General features: G+C 40.1%; 2 protein-coding genes across 5 annotated transcripts in view; both read right to left on the bottom strand.

Annotated features, from left to right (window-relative positions):
- LOC125240144 overlaps positions 1–3,559 on the bottom strand; it is a 42,112-nt gene extending 38,553 nt beyond the window's left edge. Inside the window, exons 1-3 of the mRNA XM_048147991.1 lie at positions 3,361–3,559; positions 1,668–1,828; positions 1,118–1,277 (exon numbers count right to left, since the gene is read on the bottom strand). Coding sequence (XP_048003948.1) covers positions 1,118–1,277; positions 1,668–1,828; positions 3,361–3,496 — 457 coding nt within the window. The 5' untranslated portion in view covers positions 3,497–3,559. The remainder of the gene's footprint in view (positions 1–1,117; positions 1,278–1,667; positions 1,829–3,360) is intronic.
- A 905-nt stretch (positions 3,560–4,464) lies between these two features.
- The window catches only part of LOC125239999 (transmembrane protease serine 9-like), a 31,156-nt gene continuing 9,224 nt past the window's right edge, over positions 4,465–26,396 (bottom strand). Inside the window, exons 2-14 of one of the 4 annotated variants that reach the window (XM_048147794.1) lie at positions 25,078–25,252; positions 21,946–22,134; positions 20,215–20,729; positions 19,380–19,529; positions 17,822–17,940; positions 14,654–14,821; positions 14,278–14,458; positions 12,010–12,251; positions 11,440–11,626; positions 8,512–8,633; positions 6,566–6,742; positions 5,315–5,477; positions 4,465–4,879 (exon numbers count right to left, since the gene is read on the bottom strand). In XM_048147794.1, the coding sequence (XP_048003751.1) occupies positions 4,494–4,879; positions 5,315–5,477; positions 6,566–6,742; positions 8,512–8,633; positions 11,440–11,626; positions 12,010–12,251; positions 14,278–14,458; positions 14,654–14,821; positions 17,822–17,940; positions 19,380–19,529; positions 20,215–20,729; positions 21,946–22,134; positions 25,078–25,252 (2,774 nt within the window). In that variant the 3' untranslated portion in view covers positions 4,465–4,493. The remainder of the gene's footprint in view (positions 4,880–5,314; positions 5,478–6,565; positions 6,743–8,511; positions 8,634–11,439; positions 11,627–12,009; positions 12,252–14,277; positions 14,459–14,653; positions 14,822–17,821; positions 17,941–19,379; positions 19,530–20,214; positions 20,730–21,945; positions 22,135–25,077; positions 25,253–26,396) is intronic. The other 3 variants (XM_048147795.1, XM_048147796.1, XM_048147797.1) reach the window with 3 other exon arrangements.

Here is a 26,396-nt window from a genome sequence, read left to right as displayed (position 1 = left end):
ACATCAGAGGCCGGGAAAATGAGGATTTCCGGCCCAGTGGGTATATACCGGATAGGGATACGAGGCCGGGAATCCGTTTTCACGCCGAGGCATGTATAGTGCTTTTCTCAAACATACAATGAAATAAATAAAAAATGCTCTAAAGGAAAATATTTTATAAAAAAAAGTTACTTTGCAGGCCTAGGCCTAAAAAATAATATGAAATCCCTTTACAGTCCTCTCGAGTTGTTGCGCCCAAAAAGCGATACTTCCCAGCCCATTTTAAGGAACGTAAAGACAATATTTCATTGCATGTTTGAGAAAATGTAATATAACGAGTGTAACTCCTTGGAACTTGTACACTCCTTTTTACTGTGTATTTAACACAGCAAAAAGGAATGTACCTACAAGTTTCTAATGGGGTGGTGTGCATGTTTGAGTTGCAGGCGTCTATAGGTTACGGTGACCGCTTTCCATCAGGCGGGCCGTATGCTTGTTTGCCACCGACGTAGTATTAAAAAAAAAAAGCGCGACAGCGGTGAGCGGCGGCCATACATTGGAGTGAGACACAGCGATAGGACTTTTCATTCGCACGTATGGCTGCCGCTCACCGCTGTCGCGCTTAGACCAATGTCGTGGCTGAGCCGTAAGGCGTTTAGAATTGAGGGAAGGCATGGATAAATTCGCACACAGCCAGCAGGCCTCCGTGAAGCAGTTAGGAGCGTGATGGCTCCCGCAAGCGCAAAGCCAGAGGTTGCAGGTTCGAGTCCTGCCGGAGGTGTGAATTTTTCCATTTTTCCTTTAATTTAATACATAATATTTTGACAGTTGCGATAAAGTGTTACTTAAGCATTTCTTTTTTTTGCTACTTTTATGAAGTGTGATATTTTTGAAAAAAAAAAATGCTATTTCTACTCAGAATTACTAGCTTTTTCAATCCTAGTAGTTATTATTTTGTTACCATTTTCCGTACATGTTGTATAGGGTAACAAAAGAGGAAAGTAACAAAATTCTATGGAAATTCTGGGACACTTTTTGTCTCCCAGTGAGATTGAAAGTACTCATGATTCTGAGTACTATTAACCTAAAATTCCCTAAAACATTTTTTTTTATTGGCAAAAAAAAAATGCTTACTTACCGACTAAAAGAGCAATAGGTGCTCTGCACTGTGTAGCTTCTTCCAATGCTTGAACGTGTCTAGCGAAGTCTCTGGTAGCGGCGTCTGAATGCTTAGCGACCTCAGCGAGGCACAACAGCGCGTGTTTACGAAGCTCAGGGTCGTAGTTTAGAAGACAGATCTGAAATAAATTTTGCTACAGATACATAGAAATAATATTATTCGTATTTATTATGGCATGCATAATTTCGGCAATATTCAACTGAAGTTTTGGTTCTTAGCGTAATAACCTAACCACAAAATTAAAATTTTGAAAAAAACCCCGACCGTGACATAGTAGACCGATTTTCATGAAACATGGCTAACAACACTCCCGACTAACTCAGCTTTCAGACAAAAGAAATAAAATCAGTTCATCCGTGTAGGAGCTACGATGCCACAGACAGACACACACACAGACAGACAGATAAACAGACAGACACGTCAAACTTATAACACCCTGTCGTTTTTGCGTCGGGGGTTAAAAATCGGTCCCCTATTTCATAATAAGTATCAATAGAACAGTTCTCACATCAACAATCTGCTCATAATATTTATGAGACAGTCCAGCCACAGTCGCCAAGAGTTTCAGAGCATCGGCAACAGCTTTGCGCCACGCCTCATCACTACGCTGCTTTGACACGGTGGCTAGTAGTTCTACTGGAGAGTGGAGAAGAGTCTCGACTAGCCATTCTAAAATAAATAAGTAATAATTATTATGTTATTTATTTCTATCAAAATATCTTCATTTACATGAACATATTTACATAAATATATAAGAAACTAAGACTAAGTTTAAAAGCTAGCTAATGTCTAAAATAGGCCGTTGAGGCATTGTACCAAGGATACTGGCGACATTTCCTCACTGTATCGCAATGCTGATACGTGAGAAAGTCGCCAGCTCTTCGGTGACCAGTTACATCAACCAGACGCTTCGCGATTTCTGTGAACAACTTGTTCGCGCTGGGACCCCATGGACCTAGAGTTTCTACGCCAAAAGGTATTCTTTGCCAAGACTTTTATTTCTTAATATGTGACGTTATCTGGGTAAAGAGACCTTAGTGTTGATGGTGCTTACGCCGTTATGAGTGATGTTCATATACAAATACAACGCCACAGGATGTAAGAGCCACCGACAATGGGGAGGGACCTTCCCTTAACCCAGATAATGTCACATATAAACAAATAATTGAGGCTCATTAATAAAATAATAAAGCTGCTTGAAAAAAATGTGCTGGTGGAAGAAAAGCGCTAGTGGCCTAGCGGTAAGTGTGCAACTTTTATGCAGAGGTCACAAGTTGGAACCGCGGCTCGAACCATTGAGTTTTTTTGTAACTTGTGAGCAAAAGCCTCCCCCTCTTGCTGTTATCCCTGGCAATATTAGGCCAATCTTTCCACTGACCGCTAGTTGCCTGCATATATGTATTATTATTTATTATTATTAAAGCCTTTCTTTTCACGAACTAGTTTCATTTGTTTTTTTTCTTATTTTTTATGTATATTCTTCTGTTTATGTTCGTAATGGTCTTTTGACCTAGGCCTCTTCCGAATCTAATATGGATAGGTAGTTATCTAGCATTTCTTTCCATTTTTGCCTGTCTGTAGCTATTTCTGTCCAGGTTTTTCCTATTTTTTCTATGATGTCTTTTTCCCATCTCGTTTTGGGTTTCCCCTTCTTTCTCTTGCCAATTTTTGGGTTCCAGTATGTTGCAACTTTTGTCCATCTGTTGTTCCTCATTCTGGCTATGTGCCCTGCCCAGTTGTATTTTTGTTTTAATATATGTCTTGCCGCGTCTATAAAGTTTGTTCTTTTTCTAATCTCTGTGTTTTTGACTCTGTCAACTAATTTTATGTTTAGGACACTTCTCTCTATGGATCTTTGACATACTTGTATAGTCATTGTTATTTTCTAAGCTTAAAGTTTTACAAAAAAGTATAATCTGTTTTTTCAAAAGACTTCAAGATCAAAAGGTTTACCGTAATACCGCGCTACGTTTTTGTATCTTTTCAGTACTTATCATGGCCTACAGGTTGCTTGGCATACGGCCGATGTGTCCGGTCCAATCCTATTTAAACTTAAAGGCTCAGGGCTACGTCTACAAGGAGAAAACTCCGTTTTTATAGCTTGATGAAATTCAACAGAGCTTTCCAGAGACTTTTAAAGAGTTTAAAGACACTTTTTACTCTCTTTAAGCCTCAAAACGTTATAAAATCTGCTCACTTACCTGTTTCAAAAGAGGCGAGCTGTTTCGACGCAGTATTCAATATTGCGGTCGCTGTTTCCAATATTTTTTCGAACGTACGGTGACACTGATCCGGAGGACGCTCCAAATTCTCTATTATAGCTTCCCATTGCTCCATTGCTCAGTTTTAAACAGTAAATAACTTTCTGTATTTAAGGAAAATCATAACATAACAAACAAGTATGGACCAGTATGAAGGGTACCGGCGAACTTCAATGACAGTGACAGCTGAGTGACATTGACACATGACAGATGTAGTGCTTGAATGAATCGATTATTACCGAAAGTCAAATATTACATGGATCTTGAAAATGAATAACGAAATCTATTATAAAATTTATCTTAGTTATTTTCAAAATTACTTCTTATTTTAGTTGGTACCCGAAAAAAACAAACTGTAGTTTACACTCCCGACAATTTTCAGTACACTGCCCTCTATAGCCGAGTAGCGAAACTTAATTTAGATTAACAATAGCGCCATCTATTAATAAAAGTGCGTGCCTTGGTTGTAAAGTTTTGCCATATCATTTGACAACATCTAGCGTCAAGTTATGGATTTATTAGTAGTGCTACTTGCCGCTAGATGTCGACTGCGGAAATAACTAATTTTGGTAAGAAAACTGATGTTTTACTTACATTTCGCAGTATTTTGAAGATTTATATTAGTATATAATAGTATCAGTTGTAATTTCAACTCAATTTTAGATATTTTCTAAATATGTACATGTGACGTGTAAAAGTGCTCCTGTGGCCTATTTGCTGAATAAATTATTTTGATTTTGATTTGATTTAATTTAATCCTATGTGAATATCCTTGATTTTTGCGTTTCTTCATATTTTCTTAATTAGATTTGCGCTTTAATCAAATTTAATCTTGATATTAATAAAGATATCATGAGGTTATTAATGTTTCTCTGTAGGTATGTCTTTCCCATCACGGAAACCAATTCCGGACCTTTGGGTGGCGTGCGTGGAGCCGAAGCCAACACGTAGAGTCCACCAAGCAAATGCTGCTTATCTCTATTATTATTATTAACGGGTATTAGGTATACGTTTATTATTTTTCATCAATTATAACTAAAAACAGTCTTTCTTATCATTTTATTATACTAAAATTAAGGCTTACAATTGCAATTGCACACAAAATGATTAGGATACGGGAAATACGGCACATTCGTATACACAGGCGGAGTGCCCGTCGTACCAACTGTACCCACCCTATCTGTATCAACACTACCCACATCTCCCGTCACACCCCTATCTATATTCACTCTCTGTGCCTCCGTCGTTGTCTCTGGTTTGACACACTCTTTCTCTATGCCCGGCACGTTGTCCCTCAGGAACGCGCGGTGAGAGTAAAGACTAGTGAAGGCAGCGAGAGCGAAGGCGTTGCAAAGGTTCTCGTTGCCAGCGGCGGTGGAGGCGACTCCGTGGAGGTGGGGGATGCCTAAGGAGTAGAGAATGAAGCCGCCGCCGCTGTCTCCGCGGCAGAGAGCTTTACCTGGAAGAAAATATTATGTTAAAGCTGGCTTATACCAAAGAGGATCAAGTATTAGCCTGTGTGGTGACGGGTTAAGAATTTCACCACCCCCTTTCTCCCCGTGGGTGTCGTAGAAGGCGACTATGGGATATGGGTTAAATTGTGGCGTAGGCGAGAGGCTGGCAACCTGTCACTGCAATGTCACAGTTTCGTTTTCTTTCAACCCCTTATTTGCCAAGAGTGGCACTGAAGCTTTAGTAGTTTCATGTGTTCTGCCTACCCCTATATGGGATACAGGCGTGATTGTATGTATGTAGATCGAGTATTAAAGAGAGTTACTGTCAATGTCAAAGTAAAACATGTAATCACAGTGCGAAGCCATCTCTTAATTGACACAAGCTTAACACTTTTGAACCTCAGTTTTGACATATGTGTTAAAATGTCAAAATTAATTACCAGTAACAGTGTCTCCGGCGCAGATCTTATCGCTAGTGATGAACTTTTGGAAGGAGGGCTCGGACTCCGCGAAGCATTCGTCCACGGCCACGTAGGGGAGCTCCAGGTACGTGAGGCGCTGCGATGGAGTCCCGTTCGCCTCCGTCAGGCCCCAGCCGAGGATCTGGCAGAAGGCATAGGTATTTACAATGTATGTATTTCTGTTTGGCGATATGACATTGATTAGAAAGTAGGTAACAAAGTTAACAAACTACTGCACCACACCGTGACCTTGGAATTTTTTCACGCCAGTTCACGAGAAAGAGTTTTTTTTTCTCGGTAAGGTCCGGTCGTATGTTGACTAGGTTGTATAGGTGTATAGGTGAAAAACTTAAAAAAGTCACCTGTTGTATGTGTGAGTGACGTGTTCGAATAGGCGTTTGTTTTGTTTGTGTTACTAATTTTAAATATGTGTTCTCTATTCGAACACGTCACTCACACATACAACGTGCATACAAGAGGTGACTTTCTTAAGTTTTTCACCTATAGCACATTTTTTTTTTGGTATAAAGTTTAAATAAGTAAAATCCGTCCGTGGAAGGTTGTGGAATAGATATGTCGTCTTGAAAGCTAAAGGAATATTCTTACCGTTCCAACATTCCCGGTTATAGTTGCTCCATCTCAAATTCCCTGTTGAAGTCGACACACACAGACTGAAGGGAGTTGAAAGTCGTAAGATGGCTATATAATCCTTCTTACTACACTCACTCTCACTTCTGCGCTACAAAGATGTGCTGAAGCGTCACATGCGGAGATGTGACATTGAACCGTCGCACGGGAGACTTCGGCGCAAGATCGGCCGAAGTGGAGGCATATAGGGAGAGACAAAGTGCAAGCCTTCGAAGAGCAAAGGCGAGTGGATCTCGATGCGAAACGCAACGAGTTAAAGGCCACCAGTGGTCATAAATTACAATTTCGTTGGAGGGGTGCTGACCTGCAGTGAGTGTGGTCGCACATTCATGGCAAAAATAGGCTACGTTAGTCACCTGAGAGCTCACGACCGTCGCTCTCACTAACCGGTACAAACCCAGTCGCCGAGGCCGAAACCGGCAGGGACAGGATGATGATGATAGAATCCTGAAAAACAGTATGCAACAGTGTTCTTACCGTCCTCGTGTTCCCCAGTTGAAGCTACTTCATCTCCAAGCACCAGGTAAAATGTCACAGAGACAGCATATCAGTTGAAAGAGGTGGTTTAAGTGATGTTCTTACTGTCCCAATATTCCCCGGTTGTAACTGCTCCATTTCAAATTCCCGGTTGAAGTCGACACACACCGACTGCACGCCAGGAGCGTATGTGAAGGGAGTTGAGAGTCGTAGGATGGCGATGTCGTCTTGGAAACTGGTGGTACCGCCGCGGAAGCGCACTGGCAAGATTATCTCCGATACCTGCGTACGAACGGAAAAAGGATTCATGGGCATTTCTTTTTTTTTGTCAATAAAAATATTTGATTGTTTTAGGGGATTTTAGGTCAATTGTACTCAGAATCACGAGTACTTTCAATCTCACTGGGAGACAAAAAGTGTCCCAGAATTTCTATACATTTTTGTTACTTTCCTCTTTTGTTACCCCATACAACATGTACGGAAAATGGTAACAAAATAAGAAAAATCGTATGGGACAATTTTTTTAATTACTAGGATTGAAAAGACTAGTAATTCTGAGTAGTAAAAGCACATTTTTTTTCAAAAATATCACACTTCATAAAAGTGGCAAAAAAAAGAAATGCTCACATAATGAGCAAATACTCTCAAGGTGACGATGCATTCAAGTTAGTCCCATTAGCATAGAGGAATAAGTAAAGGAAGAGTTGGAAATCCATACAATATAATATATAAGTAAATAAATAAAATAATAAATAAATATTGAGGACACCTTACACAGATCAACTTAGCCCCAAACTAAGCAAAGCTTGTACTATGGGTGCTAAGCGACGATATACATACTTAAATAGATAAATACATACTTATATACATAGAAAACATCCATGACTCAGGAACAAATATCTGTGCTCATCACACAAATTAATGCCCTTACCGGACATCTATAGCGACATGCGTCAATCACGGTATTTTCAGTCAAAGGAAATAGTAAATCCGATGTACTTAGGATATGTTTAGGAAAATCAACGATAGAGGGCGTGAAAAACAATGGTATGCCGTAGTGCAAGTTGTTCGCTAGATGTCACCGTTACCCTCGCAAACTGGCTAACGACTTGTTGTCGTAAAATGTATAAGTATTTTTTTATGTCCGAATTGTGCGCTAGATGTCGCTGTACCACCTGCAAACTAGCGAACGACTTTCTATGGTTAATTATAAGTAATTAAATTGTTATCTTTTTTATCAAATAAGTTAGCGTTGAAATAGTTATTAATGTGACTGGTTGGTGAATGACCTATTTAGAAATCCCACCATAAATATGTGGCGTTCCATATTTAAAGGGACCACATTTCTATGTGCTATAAGGAACCTTTAGGCATGGAAAGTCATATGAGAAGTTGTCGTAACTTAATAATAGATGGCGCTGCATTCGTAAACCTTGACTGATAACTCTATACCATACTATTCAATATACTAGTACTCTATGCTACTTTCTTTGCGCCAAACTGTCAATTGAGCATTTCTTTTTTTTGCCACTTTTATGAAGTGTGATATTTTTGAAAAAAAATATGCTATTTCTACTCAGAATTACTAGACTTTTCAATACTAGTAGTAAAAAAAATTGTCTCATACGATTTTTTCTTATTTTGTTACTATTATCCGTACATGTTGTATGGGGTAACAAAAGAGGAAAGTAACAAAAATGTATGGAAATTCTGGACACTTTTTGTCTCCCAGTGAGATTGAAAGTACTCGTGATTCTGAGTACAAGTGACCTAAAATTCCCTAAAACAATAAAAAAAAATTATTGGCAAAAAAAAAGAAATGCTGAATTAACATTAACGGTATTGGCCCTTTATATTTGTCTAAACTCTAAGGCTCCCCACAGACAGTCTTAAAAATTCATAATCTTAAAAAAAACTTGTATGCAATCTGACAGTTCAAACTGACACTGACAAGACACTGACAGATCTGAACTGTCAGATTGCATACAAGTTTTTTTTAAGATTATGAATTTTTAAGACTGTCTGTGGGGAGCCTAAGTCTAGTTGCTCACATCCGAGTGTTGCGCATATGTGTCCTGCGTGTCGTTCCACGGCCGGAACAGCTTGCCGCCAGCCACCGCGAACTGGCTCGCCCCCTGCTGTCCGTTCACGTCGTCCCAGAAGCAATGGGCCGCTGGAACAAACAACAATCTTTACCAACGGTTTTCTTGAGACATTTTTGTATAGTATACTAGCTTTTTCCCGCGGCTTCGCACGCGTTAGAAAGAGACAAAAAGTAGCCTATGTCACTCTCCATCCCTTCAACTATCTCCACTTAAAAATCATGTCAATTCGTCCGTTTTGCCGTGAAAGACGGACAAACAAACAGACACACGCACTTTCCCATTTATAATATTATAAAGTATAATGATTATAAACTGAAATAGATACCATACACTAAAGAAAAAGCGATCAAGCCCACTGGTGGCGAAGCCGGGAATCGAACCCGGGTCTCCAGCTAACGCGGCTGACGTGTTCGACCGCTACACCACCCCGACCGCCTACATCGAAAGTATAATGAATTATTCGTTTACTTTCACGATTTTTACACAGACTTAATGAATAAAAATAAAATAAAAAAGCCTTTTATTCTAATTGCACTATTACATTTTTTTCTACATTATTTTTTATTTAATTATGCTGGTGCAATAGACCCTTTTTGGGTGAAGGCCTCCTCCATCGATTTCCATATGTCCCTATCTTTGGCAGTTTACACAGACTTACAGAGACTTAATTTCTTAAAGGTACATTTTTAAACTAACCTCCAACCCGCCAAAGTTTTGAGGACAATTTTGTCCCTGTAATCTCGGAGAAGAACCGCTTTTTGACCACGCAGAGAGAATTGGTCACTCCATACTTAAGTGTCCTTACTAACACGCTTATTATATACGCAGTCGCCATCTAGCGCCAAGTAGCGTATTTATATCAGTACTGATACTTGACAGTAGATGTTGTGACTAAAGAAAAGTTCAATGCTGAATGATTTTCAGCATTGACGCTAGATGGGGATAGTTTCCACTATGGAAATAACATGCGTTCTGGTTATGCAAATATACACTTGCCAATGGGTTTAAAGAACGGTTAACCAAATCTTGGCATTATAAAAAGGCGCGAAATTCAAATTTTCGATGGGAGTTAGATTAAGATTCAGATTCAATAATAGATTCAATAATTATCTACATAAAAAAACTTGGCCCCTACATTTTCAGTAAATGTTAAAAAGTTATGTCTTTTTGATGATTCAGCCAACGTCAAGGTTTAGGAAAACATGCGTGAAGAAAATTGGCCGGTGAGTCCTACGCTTTTCAAATTTGCTGCCTCTATAAAATCTTAAGCACTAAAAGTGCCATGATTTGGTTAATCTTCTGTAGAGTCTATGCCAACAGTCGGATAAAATATGTGCAGTAGGAAAGGTAGAAAAGGGAAAGGGATAATAAGGCACTTACCTGATATAACGAAGTCACGTTTGACAAGCGAGCCACCGCATATCTGCATGCGCGGGAATCGTTGAATCTTTACGTTGAATTGTAATTTGTACCTGTGGCACCCAATGACGCCGACACTTCATAAAGTGGTAATACATGGAGGTATTATAATAAAACACGCATATCAGTACTGATAGGACAGCTTTCGGCAGAGGCAGCAGAGGCGAGAAATAAACATTTTCGAATATATCGGCAGAACTACTCGAAAAAATGCTCAAGAACAGCTTGCAATCAAGACATATTCAATAGGCTACTTCTAAGCTCAGACCCCCTGCTAAGCAGCATGAGGATCTTAAAGAAAAGGATCATTCGTTTGTTTCTTCCAGGAACTATCGCCCTGCTGCAATTACCTCAGCCAAATGAGAAAAATGATTATTCAGAAAGTGAAGATGAAGAACATGCTTAGTACCATAAGTGAAAAATAATGTAAACAATTAATTTAATAAAAATACCATGCAAATATTTAAAAAACAGTATTTTTTGTATCATTTACCCTATTTGTAACCATTTTAAGCTATAAAATAGTTTTGGCCGCGTAGATCATGAAAACCTCCGATAGTGGTGCAAAAAGAGGCCGCTTCGGTGGGCCTCGGCTGGGAGCTCCTGGAGGAGGCCGCGACGGACCAGGAACAGTGGAAATCCTTCCTAATAAGAGCCTATGCCCCTGATGAGGGACAACAGGATCTAATAATAATACCTAACCATCATCATCTATCTGTCTACCTAAAATAACACAGTCTCGTGTGACAAGCGACCCGCCGCATATCTGCATGTAAGTTTCCCAGCGCTTGCTATATACTCCGACGTGCCACTGCAATGAAGGGGCTACTGTAACGAGCCACTCTGGCACTAGTGACCAGCCAATACCTTATTTAGTTCTGAGTAAGAGGGATTACCTGATATAACACAGTCTCGTGTGACAAGACCCGCCGCATATCTGCATGTAAGTTTCCCAGCGCTTGCTGTATACTCCGACGTGTCACTGCAATGAAGGGGCTACTGTAACGAGCCACTCTGGCACTAGTTAGTGACAAGCCAATACCTTATTTAGTTCTTTTTTGGTTCTGAGTAAAAGGGATTACCTGATATAACACAGTCTCGTGTGACAAGTGACCCGCCGCATATCTGCATGTAAGGTACCCAGCGCTTGCTATATACTCCGACGTGTCACTGCAATGAAGGGGCTACTGTAACGAGTCACTCTGGCACTAGTGACAAGCCAATACCTTATTTAGTTCTTTTTTTGGTTCTGAGTAAAAGGGATTGCCTGATATAATACAGTCTCGTGTGACAAGCGACCCGCCGAATATCTGCATTTACGGTTCCCAGCGCTTGCTATATACTCCGACGTGTCACTGCAATGAAGGGGCTACTGTAACGAGCCACTCTGGCACTAGTTAGTGACAAGCCAATACCTTATTTAGTTCTTTTTTGGTTCTGAGTAAGAGGGATTACCTGATATAACACAGTCTCGTGTGACAAGTGACCCGCCGCATATCTGCATGTAAGGGTCCCATCGCTTGCTATATACTCCGACGTGCCATTGTAAAGAGGGTGCACTGGTGCCTGCCAGTTCTAGCACTGGTCTGGAGCCTATACCTTGCGCGGTGTACACTTGTTTGTCTTCCTTGGGTGGGTCAGGCTTAAACAAGGACAAATTAAAAAATATATATAAACAATACAATACAATACAAATCCACTTTATTGCACAACTGTGGCTAAGGCTAGTATTGTGTTATGTACCTATGATAGTACCTATGTGTGTTGTAACTTTACGATAGATGTCGCTAGAGCCTTTTTAAAAAGTAAGAATTAGTATTTATTGCTCAGGACCGATGAGCTAGCGATCTGTGCGAGTCCAAATCTTACCAAGACAGTACATATTTTATTTTTTCCACTTTGACATTTAATTTTCCAATATCAAAGAGAAAAATATAAAATCGACGCAGATGAGACTCTCATTTTATTTTACAAAGTGTAACCTAATGTAAACGAGGCTCAAACAGCCAAAGAATGGTTCCGTACCTCCACATCCCCAATTTGGTCGTCGTGGTCCCTTCTGTACATATTCTCACACTCTTCCACATCGTAGACTGATGTAAGGTTTTTCCAGAAGTCTTTCAATGCTCCCGTATGGTCTACTATGTTGGTAAAGACGCGAGTGGAGAATGGGACTGGCAGGTTTGTGGCCACTCCGCGGAGGTATGGTATGGAGTCTTCGAAAAAAATTATACCATTACCGCTGTCAGTACCGCATACATTTGTGCCTAAAAAGAAAAGAACGTGTTTTTAAACCCTTAAATGCATGGTGATGTATATATGCATCATATATTTGATGGCCTGTGGCTCGATATGTAGCTATCCAAAATCACATTTATTGCTTAATTATTATTCATTATTTATTATTATTTAATATACAATTAAATAAATTAAATAATATAAAACATACATAACAACATACAATCACGCCTGTTTCCCATAAAGGGGTAGGCAGAGCACATGAAACTGCTAAAGTTACAGTGCCACTCTTGGCAAATAAGGGGTTGAAAGAAAACTAAACTGTGACATAAAATAATGAAAAAATAATATACTTAATGATTAATGAATGAATGATTTACTCTTTATTATTTAAGGATTAAGATGAAATGGTGGAAAAGTGTGAAAAAACAGGACGATGGCGATTTTTAGTAAGTATGTGATATAGGCTGATTTTTTCGGAGTTAGTAATTAGTTTATATTTAAACCTTTTATCATAAAGGTTTCACAAACAGTGTACCTTTTTAATAGTAGTATTTTTTTTTAAATAAAACTTACCAATTACGATATATTTATATAAATAAGATTTGGCCTATTTAACTTCTAACACTGATTTAGTATAAAAATCGATCTTAAATATTTTTTTTATTATTTTTCCCAGAGTCAGAAAACCATTGTCTATTACATATATTAATATCTCGTTAAAATAAAAATTCATGCATTTAAGGGTTATGTCAATATTTTAAATCAGCTTTTTCCCGCGGCTTTGCCCGCGTCCTAAAAGTAATCTTATTCAAACGTTGTCTTTGGACCCCCATTTCATCCCCTTAGGATGTGAATTTTGAAAAATCCTTACTTAGTGCTCCTCTACACCTTATAAGGAACCTACTTGCTAAATTTGAAGCGCTGGTAGCCTAGCGGTAAGTACGTGCGACTTTCGTGCCGGAGGTCGCGGGTTCGAACCCCGGCTCGCACCAATGAGTTTTTCGGAATTTATGAGCGAAATGTCATTTGATATTTCCCAGTCGCTTTTCGGTGAAGGAAACATCGTGAAGAAACCGGACTAATTCCAATAAGGTCTAGTTTACCCTTCGGGTTGGAAGGTTAATGGCAGTCGCTTTCGTAAAAACTAGTGCCTACGCCAAATCTTGGGATTAGTTGTCAAAGCGGACCCCAGGCTCCCATGAGCCGTGGCAAATGCCGGGATAACGCAAGGAGGATGATGATACTTGCTAAATTTGAAATCTCTAGGACCAACGGTTTCGGCTGTGCGTTGATATGTCAGTCAGTCAATCAGTTCTTCTTTTATATATTTAGATGAGAGATGATATATGGAGTTGCATATGTAGGTGCCAAGACCGCTACGCTTAAGTGTAACTGGGCTGGACATGTCTGCCGCATGTTCCCTGAACGGGGGGCCAAAATGGTTACCGAGTGGGACCCACGGAACACCGTAGAGGGTGCAGGCCGGGGTTCAGGCAGACCGAAGAAGAGATGGCGGGATGACTTGGACGCATTCTATCCACGCTGGCAGGATTACGCAGGGACAGGGTTGAGTGGAAGAAGCGAGGGGAGGCCTTTGCCCAGCAGTGGAACACTACACTAGGCTAGTAAAAAAAATGAGAAAAATATGATTATAAAGTATAAAAAAACATAAAAAGCAAATTGTTAATGTGCAATCATAGAATCTGGTTGCATGTTTGAGCCGTTTGGAGTGGAGACTGGAGACCCATGGACCCTGGGGGCCCGGAGCACACTCTGTTTTCAGGGAGCTGGCGAGGCGTCTCATTGATGTTACGGGTGACCAGAGGGCTGGTTCATTTCTTGCGCAGCGAATAAGCATCACGATCCAGCGCGGCAATGCTACCAGCTTTCTGGGTACCCTACCGTCCGGCGCCGCTGTTTTTTATTTGTATTTTTTTTTGTTCTTATATTTATTGTGTTAGATTAAGTTTAGTAGTTTAAGTTCTTTTTATGTTTTTTTTTTTATACCGATGGACCAATCTATGAATAAACCTTGGTTATAAAGTTACTCACTGTTGACAGTGCCAGCGCAGAACCTATCGCTTCCAGGTGGATAGGGTTGTGACCCTTGTGACTCTATAGCTTTGCGATGCACCTCCGGCTGACACACGTTATTACTAACGAACGGCAGGTGCAACCAGCGGTGCCGTCGCAGTATACATTTACCTCTCACAACTGCGGACCAGCTTGCTATCTGCAACATTGATTTAAAGCTAGGAACAAGGGGACGCGTCCAGCGGAAGCCGTCCACTGCCGTGATCTAGATAATTAACGCACTGTATTGTATTGTGCAAACTAACACGTCCCCTTGTACCTAGCTACATAAGAGTAATTTTAGTCCAATTTAATTAATTTTAGTCCAAATTAATTTTAGACCTATGATACCAACCGTCCCTACACTTCCTTCTACAAGTTGTTGGGCTTCTAATTTTCTGTCGAGTCTGAGGCATACTGGCCTGTTGAGGCTTCCCAATATGAACGGCCTCATCAGATACACGATGGCTAGGTCCAGATGCTTGTGAGGCTCGACCAAGCCTGTCATCGTTATGTTTTGTATCTGTAAATATAGGACAAGGTATAATATACCAGAAGATATAAACCTTATTGCTCATACATTGGTGTAGAACTGTAGATCGAACGATACCTAAGCAAATCAAATCAATCTTTATTGCAATAATATTATAGTATGAATTTTCTGAGATGAACGTTTCGCTTTAGCCGTAATCTGTTAAACAAAGGCATTTGTTTCTATTATACAATACAATACAATACAATACTCTTTATTGCACACCTTGATAAAATACAACAATACAAAACAAGGAAGAAACACGAACAAAGGTAAACAACAGGCGGTCTTACCGCTAAAGAGCGATTTCTTCCATACAACCTTAAGGTAGCGGAAATTGATAAATTTACATAATGTCAGTAGGTGTCAGCAAATTCGAAGAAATAAACTTATCGCACAATATAGGCAAAAAAAAAAAAAAATTATACATAAACATACATATATAAAGATAAATAACTAAATGCATAAATATATAAATAAATACACATATAACAGTACCAGGTTATTTAGAAGGAGTAGTCAGACAAAAATATTACGGAAGAGATAAAAAATGGAGTTTAAGTAGTCTATTATTTACGGCGGCTAGCTCCCGTTTCCACAGCACGTGCTAAAGTCTCAGTGTAGTTAAAAAGCAACTATCATGATAGCAATAAGGTTCAAATTTATTAAACAGTTTGCAGTATGCAGGTAACTTTTTTTGAAGATGACAAAACGTGTTATCTCCGAAAGGGCTTATTATGGATTTGAACCTTATTACTATCATGATAGTTGCTTTTTAACTACATTAAGATTATAGCACGTGCCGTTTAAACGGGAGCTAGCCGCCGTGAACAATAGACACAAAGGCCTTTGTTTAACAGATTACGGCTAAAGCGAAAAGTTCATCTCAGAAAATTCATACTATACACATTACATATAAATGTAACAGGTACAGATCCTGTAACGGCATAGCAACTTACATAGTATAATTATGTACTTATTTTAATTACAATTATTTCTTACTAGCTTTTGCCCGCGGCTTCGCTCGCGTTAGAAAGAGACAAAAAGTAGCCTATGTCACTCCCCATCCCATCAACTATCTCCATTTAAAAAATCACGTCAATTCGTCGCTCCGTTTTGCCGTGAAAGACGGACAAACAAACAGACACACACACTTTCCCATTTATAATATTAGTATGGATAACCTAATTATATAATACCTACTCTTTGTTTAATTTATGACTACTTTATGACATAGATGAATAAGTAAGGGAATATATAACTCCATATATCAGTAAATGCGAGTTATTTGTAGTGACATCTAGCGTCAATCACGCGTCAACTAGCGTAAATTATCAGTACTGCTACTTGTCAATAGATGTCGCGACGAACAAAAAGTCTAATGCTTAACAATTTTTAGCTAATATTACAATAGTATTAATCAGTATTCTGTTTTCAATTCCTTCTGCTTGTAATGTAAGTTGTAAACTAAACTAAACTGTTTTAATATTTCATTTTTGGTAGACGCAACACTGTTGGCACCTAGTGTCGAATAGGGGTACTTATAATTTACGCTATTTGACGCGTGATTGACGCTAGATGTCACTACAAATCACTCGCATTTACTGATGTATGGAGTTACAATTCGTTCCTTACTTATTCATCTATGCTTTCTTGTTTTATTTTTCACTCTTCATCCCATCAATCACGGTGTTTTCAGTGAAAGGAAATAGTAAATCCGATGTAATTAGGATATGTTTAGGAAAACCAACGATAGAGGGCGTGAAAAACAATTATATGCCGTAGTGCAAGTTGTTCGCTAGATGTCACTGTTACCCCCGCAAACTGGCTAACGACTTGTTGTCGTAAAATGTATAAGTAATACTCTGGTCAGTTTTATGTCGTTAGATGTCGCTGTACAACCTGTAAACTAGCGAACGACATTCTACGGTTAATTTGTAAATTTTATTTCTGTCATCTTTTTAGGCAAATAATTTCGTGTTGAAATAGTTATTTATGTGAATGGTGAACGGTTACATCAAACCTATTTAATAATAGATGCCTACTCTTTGGAAATTTCGTTGATGTAAATGTGATTTAATTTATAATTTTCTCTTTAATTTTTATTTTGATTGTTATTTTCTTTTTTAAATTTGTATGGCAAAATCGCTGATGTCACATAGGATAATAGTAGTAGCACTAATGAATTGTTATGTATACCCAATTATGAGCGCAATTGTACCTACTTTCTTTGTAATTTTCTCCGACCGTCCTTAGTCTGGGATCGGTCTGAAAACCAGCGCCGGGCATCTTGTCCCGGCACACGCTGAGACCGAAACCCTTTGCCCAATACGAAAAATTATCTCTGCATGTATTTTTACTCACTATATTAATAGATATAACTCATCTTGTTGTAACTGTAATAGTTTTTTAATAATTGTATGTATAAGGCAATAAACACTTCTTATTCTTATTCTTAATCCCGCCATATATATGTGGCGTTCCATGTTCAAAAGGTCCACATGCTTCATGTGCTACAAGGAATGTTTAGGCGTGGAAATTCACATGAAAAGTTGTCGTAACTTAATAATAGATGGCGCTGCATTCGAAAATCTTGACTGATAACTCTATACCATACTATTCAATATACTCTATGCCATCAACTATCTCCACTTAAAAAATCACATTGGCGGACAAACAAACAAACACAATTTCCCATTTATAATATTAGTTCGGATACGCCTACCATATATTTTAATTGTTTGATCCCCTTACCACAGTATAATAAAGAGTACTATCGTACAGTATGGCCACTCCCACTCCTCGCTGAAAGTGCCGCCCACCCCCTCTCGGTTACCTGACAGTTACCGCCTGTCAAACCCGCTAGCAGTCGACCTGTCATATTTCACTCATACAAGCATGGTACGCGTTCACCTACACGAGCTTAGACTGTGTGCTAGGAACGCGCCTCTTTCATATATTTGATCGCCAGTGTCCGAGGTGTGCCCTTACCTTAGCGTACTGTGCCAGTGGGTCTAACGCGTACTCATAGGCAGGATACGTTTTGTCCGTCGCCACACTGAACAGCGCGGTCGGTAGTGGCTGCCCCGCAGACAAGAAACAGTGCGCCGCTGAAATGATTCAATACACTAACTTAAAGCCTATCGGATAATGTGAAAACGCATTTAAAGTCCGCTCCAGACTCATCCTCCTTGCGTTATCCCGGCATTTGCCACGGCTCATGGGAGCCTAGGGTCCGCTTTGACAACAAATCTTTACCAGTTTTTACGAAAGCGATTGCCACCTGACCTTCCAACCCGAAGGGTAAACTAGACCTTATTGGAATTAGTCCGGTTTCCTCACGATGTTTTCCTTCACCGAAAAGCGACTGGCAAATGTCAAATGACAAAGTCCGCTCCAGACTGTGCGGCGCAACGCCGCGTGGATCTCTCTGCGTACCGAATCCACACTCGCGTTCGCGGCGTCGCGCCGTGATTCGCGCGCATATTCTAATAGAACAAGCTTAACCGGTAAACCGAACCGGTGAACTGGTGAGCTCCATGTTAAGCCCTTCACGGTACGATTCATCGCTTCGATCGATCGGACAGATATCGTAAACGATCCCCAGAATACCAGAAGAGCATTTCTTTTTTTTTTGCCAATAAAAAAATTTTGATTGTTTTAGGGAATTTTAGGTCAATTGTACTCAGAATCACGAGTACTTTCAATCTCACTGGGAGACAAAAAGTGTCCCAGAATTTCCATACATTTTTGTTTGTTTCCTCTTTTGTTACCCCATACAACATGTATGGAAAATGGTAACAAAATAAGAAAAAATCGTATGAAACAATTTTTTTAACTACTAGGATTGAAAAAGTTAGTAATTCTGAGTAGAAATAACATATTTTTTTTTCAAAAATATCACACTTCATAAAAGTGGCAAAAAAAAAGAAATGCTCAGGAATATGTTGCCGTTTAAAAAAATACTGGATTCAACTTTCACTAGCCAGACTCTATTGGATCAGCCAATATGAAAACTCTACGTCCCACGGAAGTAACCACAGAGCAATAAGTATGGAAAGAGTTGTAACTCCATACATCAGTAAATGCAAGTTATTTAAAGTGACGCGTGGATGACGCTAGATGTCACTACAAATAACTTGCATTTACTGATGTATGGAGTTACAACTCTTTATTTACTTATTCCTCTATGGAAGTAACACATGTGTGTTGTTTCATCATCGCACCGCTCGCCATCGACAGGGCGCTCATCCACACACCTTGCAACCTAAATGGTCGCGCACCGTGCGGTTTCAGAGGAATTTCCTCCCGCGAACGCTCCGGCTGTGGAATGAGCTCCCTGTCGAGGTATTGCCGATGAACTACAATATGGGGTTCTTCAAAAAAGGAGTGTACAAGTTTTTAATGGGCCGGCAACGCGCATGTGATACCCCTTGATTTGCAGGCATCCATAGGTTACGGTGACCGCTTTCCATCAGACGGGCCGTATACCTGTTTGCCACCGACGCGGTATTAAAAAAAAATCTTAATTTTTACACCCGGAACTTACCTGAAATAACAATATCAGCCCTTATCAAAGTTCCTCCGCATATATAATTATAGTCTTCAGACGGTTCCTCTTTCTGTTTATAAATTCCCACGTGCCACATACTCGAGGATTCATCGACGTATGGGTTGTTATTCTTCTCATTACTAGTCCCTGTGCCAAAAAGTCGACTTTAAAATCATTCTGTAATATCACCACTTGTATTTACAGTCAACAAACTCAAACGGGGTGAATCCACATAAAAGTACGAGTAATGTCGGTCACGACTTCATTGAATATTTATTTGAACTACAGCTGCAAATGAAAGGATATATACATATTTATACTTACTTATATAGGGAAAGTAACCCTTATTTAGAGATAGATTATCACTGAACTTGCATCGTGAATAAATGGAACATGCCATGAAATCGTTACACATGTTAATCTTGCCGCGGATTGACCCAAAAATTTAACGATACACAACTCATTATAATTCAGTCATTCATTTCTTTCACAATTGTCATCACATCGCATGTCTATTGTCTACACGCAGATTTAGTATACTTACTTACATAACAAAAACATAATTAAAAAAACAGACAAATTGAATTCAGCCGCCCATATCATTCGTGTGGGGACTGCATACAGGAGTTAAGCCCGCTCCAGACCATAGTCCACACCATACCATACCATAGTCTGGAGAGGGCTTAACTCCTGCGCGAATCACTCCGCGACGCCGCAAACGCAAGTGTGTAACTTCTGCGTATCGAATCCACACTCGCGTTCGCGGCGTCGTGTCGTGATTCGCGCGCATAGTCTGGACCGTGCTTTACATATTTAAAAAAAATCCCTGTACCATCAGCTGCGTCTATAGACGCCAAATATGTTTCATAATCATCGGACACACCATCGTTTACTTCTGCTAGTCCGAAACTATAATCAGCTGGTTTTTGGCTTCCATCTGCTTGAACAGGTTTACTATCAGATTCTATAGTACTTATAGGTGCAAAATCATCTGTTCCAATATTATCTTGAGGTTTGGCGTCGTTTTTCGTGTCTTGTTCGTTAATTACTGCTATTCCAAAACTATTAGGATTATTTGCAGTAAAAACAGGTTTTCCATCTTTATTTGTAATATCTGTTCCTGTTTGCACGGGTTTTATTGCAGAATCCTCAGCTACACTTTGGAAATTGTTACGATTTGAGTCAGATATAATTTGAGGCTTATAATCTTTGACGGGCGTCTGTTCATCTTGTATGAATGTTATGGGTCTGGGGCTCGAAGTGGGGGAGTTAGTTGCCTGGGTGGTCATTTCTCCAAGTCTTATTTCGACATCTCTGATGATAGGTTGGGGGGGTGTTGTGGTAGTACTGAAATGAAATGAAAAATCGTGGGTATTTAGGCAATGTATAATGTGATGCTGATGTATAACAATATTTTTAGCTTAAAAATTTTAGAATGTAATGCAGAACATGACATATAGTTCGAAACGAGTGGCGATAAATTTAAACACCACCGAAGGAAGTGTTTTAAATCGACACGAGTTTTTCAGTACAGATGGCCCTCCGAAGTTTCGACCTGACATATAATGAACCACTTCTCGCACTAGTGCGTAAAAAAAACACCATCTGTACTGAAAAATATATTTATTTTAACTAACACGATGTTTTTCACCAGGACGCTTAATATTTTTGCAGCCGACGTCTAGCGTCAACAAAAATATCAGTCGCACAAATTGTCTAACTGCAAACTTTAACTTCGTAGCGCCATCTAGTATCAAATAACGGTAACGATAATTCTGCTACTTACCGCTAGATGTCGACTACGAAAATGACCCACATGTTACCTATGGACTTATTTTGAATAGAATAGAATAGAACAATGATTTGTTCGTGCGCACACAAACAATAAACATTTTTTTAAGACGGACAAAATGTCACGAAATGCTTTTCTTTTGCTACAGTTACTTAAGTATGTGTAAGAGATTAAGCGGGCGTTACTGATAGACATATGAGCAAACTAGTACGCGTACTTATGGCTCGGCGACCTTTTTACAAGCTTTTATTCAACTTGCCTTGTTAGTATGTTAGTTTGGGTCAAAACGTAGAAGCTAAATTTGACCCACTTCCCGGTTTCTGATTGAGCTGAAATTTCGTACACATAAGTATGTAAATCACGTGACAATGCAATATTATGGTATCATGGAGCCGATCTGATGATGGAGCAGAAAGGTGGCCTTAGGAACTCTGTTATGAAACGTCGTATCCCCATCGAGCAAGGGGTTTTTAGAAACGTCTCGAAGAGCAGTAGATAACTGTTGAAAGAAAGGTACAGTCGGCAATAAAAGCTTGTGCCAAAAATGTTTTTTTTTTTGCAAAAAAACTTATTCGATTGTGTGTCACCATAAGTACGCGTACTTTAAAACCGCCGCGCGTAATAGTCGTCGACGATCTAACCGGTTTGAAATCTTTAAGTACGCGAACTTGCTCGTACGTTCATCACCCACTTTAGACATCTATAATGCATACTCTAATATAGTCTAAGGTCAGATTAAGAGGTAGGAAGCGGAAGAAAAGGCTCTAATACCTCTGAGTAACAAGTCTAACGGTGGTAGTCTTCCGCCTGGTAGGCTTAGGGCTTGTCTGGAGCCAGTAGTTCTGCCAACCCTGGCCCCAGCCCCCAGACCAGGGGTTTTTGTCATGGCTGCTGTGGTAATCATGGTAGAACTGACCAGAAGTTGAAGAACGAAGAATAGCTGATAGAAAACGCTCGAAACTGAAATTGTTTTATGATTTTTCTCAGATATCAATACATTGATAGATAACCTAAAAACAAAATTAAAATTTTGAAAAAACCCCCGACCGCGACAATAGCCGCCTTTACACAGTCGCTCTATCGCGCGTTCCCGGGTACAGGACTTTGAGTAATTATGTTAACTAGAGAGGGCACCTCAACTTGATTTTGTGTAACAACACTTAGAGCTGATCAGCACACACGCGCTTAGTCTGTGCCGAACGGCTGTGGTAGATTGACGTATCGCAATGAAAAATATTTCGTCTAAATAATGCCGTCATGTGTAGTGAGGTACTGCACAGACTGCTCAGGAAAATCTAACAAAAGCTAAGGAGTGACTTTTCATACGTAGGTTTACTGCATTTTTGTTTAAACACGCTTACTTTTAAAAAAATGTATCAATATAAACTCATGCCGAAGCGCCATGTTGCGGCGGCCATGTTTCGTTGAAACCAAAGAGTAAAAAATGCAACAAAAGCAGACGTGACAATATCGCAAGTTAGTTCAAGTTTCCTATCATACATTAAATTATATATATTTATCGACGCAAAAGAGGTTATTTAATTATTATTGTCAGAATTGCACAGTTTTCCGACATGTCGGTCTATAACAGATTCTCAATAAGTACGCGTGTCGAATTTCATGTGAGTATGTAAATGTAAGTGCAGTACCTAACCTGCCTGAATGAATTTGGGTAGGTAGACGGTCAAGCAAATTATGAGAGTATAAAAACGCGCGAAATTCAAATTTTCTATGGGACGATAAACCCGCGCCCATACATACATGGATGTAGATAAAGTTATATGTGGATAATTAGGCATTAAAACACTCATGTTATCTTATTAACACAACAAAAACAACACTCATCTTTTAATGCCTACCATTATGCAAATGTCACATAAATAACTAATATCCAGTTGCGGCTACGTGTACACATGTACGCTCAGTCCGTATACAGCTTTAAAAAATGTGGGCATTTGAAAAAATTGGAACTCACAGAGTTGTTAAAAAAAGTTAAATCGCTGTCGGTTTTGCAACGATAATTAAGCATGGAATTTCAATAAAAACATCGTGAATTATACTAAGCTATAATCTAAATTCAGAACGTGAAAAAAGTTTAGTTTTAAATACAGATTTCAAGCTTGATTATCATTACAAAACTAACAGCGATTTATGTTTTTTGTTAACAACTCACGCTAATTGAAAGTCATAAATTAAAAAATGCCCATGTAAACCCATGTCACTTCTATACTACGACTTCTAATCTATGCACTCTATGCAGGGCTCATCATCGCGACCGAAAGGTCGTAAGCGCCGAGTAAAATCGTAGCGCTTGCGACGTTACGGAAGCAGGCCATTGGTTCACACCCCGCCCCCTCGCCCCGCCTTCAGCTTACAGGCTGTGACACGTTCGTTGTTTGCTATAGCTCCTCTATACGAAGTAATAATTACTCAATGGTACAGGATAGCGCGCGGTTAAGCCTGTGCGCTCAACCGCGCGCGATTGCGTGTTGTTGGTTTTTAAGGTTCACGTTCTTTCGCGAGTGATTGCGCGTCGAAGTTTTTGAGAACGAAAACAGCGTGCGTGTAAAGGCTGATCGTGCGCGATATACTGATTATTATTGTGTATTGTTATTAATAGTATCGATTTATAAAGAGCAAGTAATTCAACCACTAAATATTTAGTCCACGAGCGTACGTCCGCCATCTTGCGCGCGCGAATGAACGTACGTGTAAAGACAACCTCAACCACGCGATTGCGCGCCCGCTCCAGCGCACGCAATCGCGCGTTCTTTCCCTTCCCCGCCCGTCGTCTTTACACGCGCATTCTTTCATACGCGATTGCGCAATCACGCGCGATAGAGCGTCTGTGTAAAGGCGGCTAATAGTGGACCGATTTTCAAGAAACATGGCTAAGAACACTCCCGATTAACTCAACTTCAATCGGTTCATCCGTTCGGGAGCTACGATGCCACAGACAGACACACACACAGACCGAAAGACAGACAGACAGACACGTCAAACTTATAACACCCCGTCGTTTTTGCGTCGGGGGTTCAAAACGACATGCCATAATTTTCGTTTGGCTTTGTTGATGTACGATCTAGGCCCCAGGCTGTTCCAGCGATTTGTCGGCGGCCGATCATAAAATCCGCCCAATCATTAATTTCCCACGTTATTTCATTAGTCTTAATTAAACCAATAAATAGGTCCGTAAGCTTATTTTTAACCATACATACACATCACGCCTGTATCCCACAAAGGGGTAGGCAGAGCACATGAACTACTAAGTTTCAGTGCCACTCTTGGCAAAAAGGGGCTGAAAGAAATCCAAACTGTGACATTGCAGTGACAGGTTGCCAGCCTCTCGCCTACGACACAATTTAACCCATATCCCATAGTCGCCTTCTACGACACCCACGGGAAGAAAGGGGGTGGTGAAATTCTTAACCCGTCACCACACGGGGCTTATTTTTAAGAAATATCCCCGCGTAGCGGGGCTTCGTCGAATCATCAAAAAACGAAGCACTGATTTTCACGTTTGACGATATTCCTATAAATTTCATGATTTGTTGATGACATGTGAGTGTGCACGGGAAAACGTCCCACTTTGTGGATTGCTATAAAGCCGCGTTGTCTGTTTATTCATATAAAGATACAAGTAAATCTCGCTTTAATGGTAACCGACAAAAAAAATGGGACGTTTTACTAAACACACTCACATATGCCTATAAATTACATTCGAAGTAGGTACCTACTATCATAGATAAATAAGTAAGGAAAGAGTAACTTCATACATCGGTAAATGCGAGTTATTCGTAGTGACATCTAGCGTCAATCACGCGTGAAATAGCGTAAATTATCAGTACCACTACTCGACACTAGGTGGCAACAGTGTCGCGTCGCGTATAAAGATTGACTTACCTCTGAGTTACAATTCTTGCAGTTGTAGTACTGGTAGTTTTTCTCCTGGTAGGCCTAGGGGTTGTTTGGAACCAGTCTTGCTGCCAGTCCCCAGACCAGGGGTTTTTATCAGGGCTGCTGTGGTAGTCGTGGTAGAACCGACCAGGCCTGCTGGAATGAGTTAGCATGGCGAGCTCTGGAAGGAAAGCTGTGGGGTCATACATTGATTACGTCACAATTTTCTAGATAAAGATATGATAAAAATCAATTTTTTATTTTTTCACCACACCAAATAAGAAAGGCATTCTTTGCTAAAGAAGTTCGAAAACGGATAGCATAATTGCATTTTATCCACAAGAGTGCAAAGTAATTTCTTAACTTGATGTCTTAAGCGGGCAGGTAGATTTTACCTATAAATGATGATTATTTGTGCCGTTTGTATATCCGAGGTCTTTATAGAGAGAGTACGTCGTAGACGTCGCATCGGACCGGTAGATGGCGCCATCGTTCGTTGTAAGGCGCTCCGGCGTCACACCGCCGCGATGTTGGTAGTCCAGTTTTTCCCCACCTGCAACACAAGGCCCCCCGCGCCCCGACCCGCCACCAGCCACCATCATTGTTTCGTCGAACGCCGAAGTGACCGGTTGTCGCGTATTCCGTTCGAACATTTTTACAGCATGGTGTCTCGAAATTAATCTTTTAGTTTCTATTTCCTTGTTATTTCTGGTCAAACCAGAGTTATTCGTGTTTTTATTTAAAAAAAGTGGCTTATAACGTTTCGGAATTATGAAATTTTTCAATTTCATCCGTCAATTCTTTCTTCCCTTTTAATTTACGCTCGTTCGTCTTGAATAATGAGATATATTATGCCTCGCTAGCGATCATTATTCGTCTTTCGAGGTTCTCACTATAGAAATGAACGAGCGGTGCTTTATGATTCTACCCACTTTTTTGTAAGAAAGTTCCATGCTGCAAAAATCGTTACCGTTAATCAGTTTTCTTTTTAAACTATTCGCATTTCCGAGACTAAAGTAGGAAGTGTTATCCGCGTATTAAAAGTTTCGCGCTAGAATATAAGCGGTAACGTAGGTAAGTTGCTCCGCCGGGGACCACGTGCTCCGGGGACCACGTGCTTCGCGACCGCGTGCTGCGCGACCTGCGGGCTGCGGCGGCGGCGGCGGCGGCGGGCGCGGTGGAGGAATACCGCGCTCCAAGGAGGTTTGAATTTCTCCGACGAATGGGTGAGCAGATTCATATTATTTTAGAAAGAACATGTTCGGTTTCCGATTCGGTGCGGAGGCCCCAAGCCACGTGTCGGCGCCGAAACTTACTGTAGCGCT

Source organism: Leguminivora glycinivorella, chromosome 26 (assembly GCF_023078275.1).
Source record: "Leguminivora glycinivorella isolate SPB_JAAS2020 chromosome 26, LegGlyc_1.1, whole genome shotgun sequence".
Classification (NCBI taxonomy): Eukaryota; Metazoa; Arthropoda; class Insecta; order Lepidoptera; family Tortricidae; genus Leguminivora; species Leguminivora glycinivorella.
Note: the sequence above shows the minus strand (reverse complement) of the source record. Positions and strands in the feature narration are given on the sequence as shown.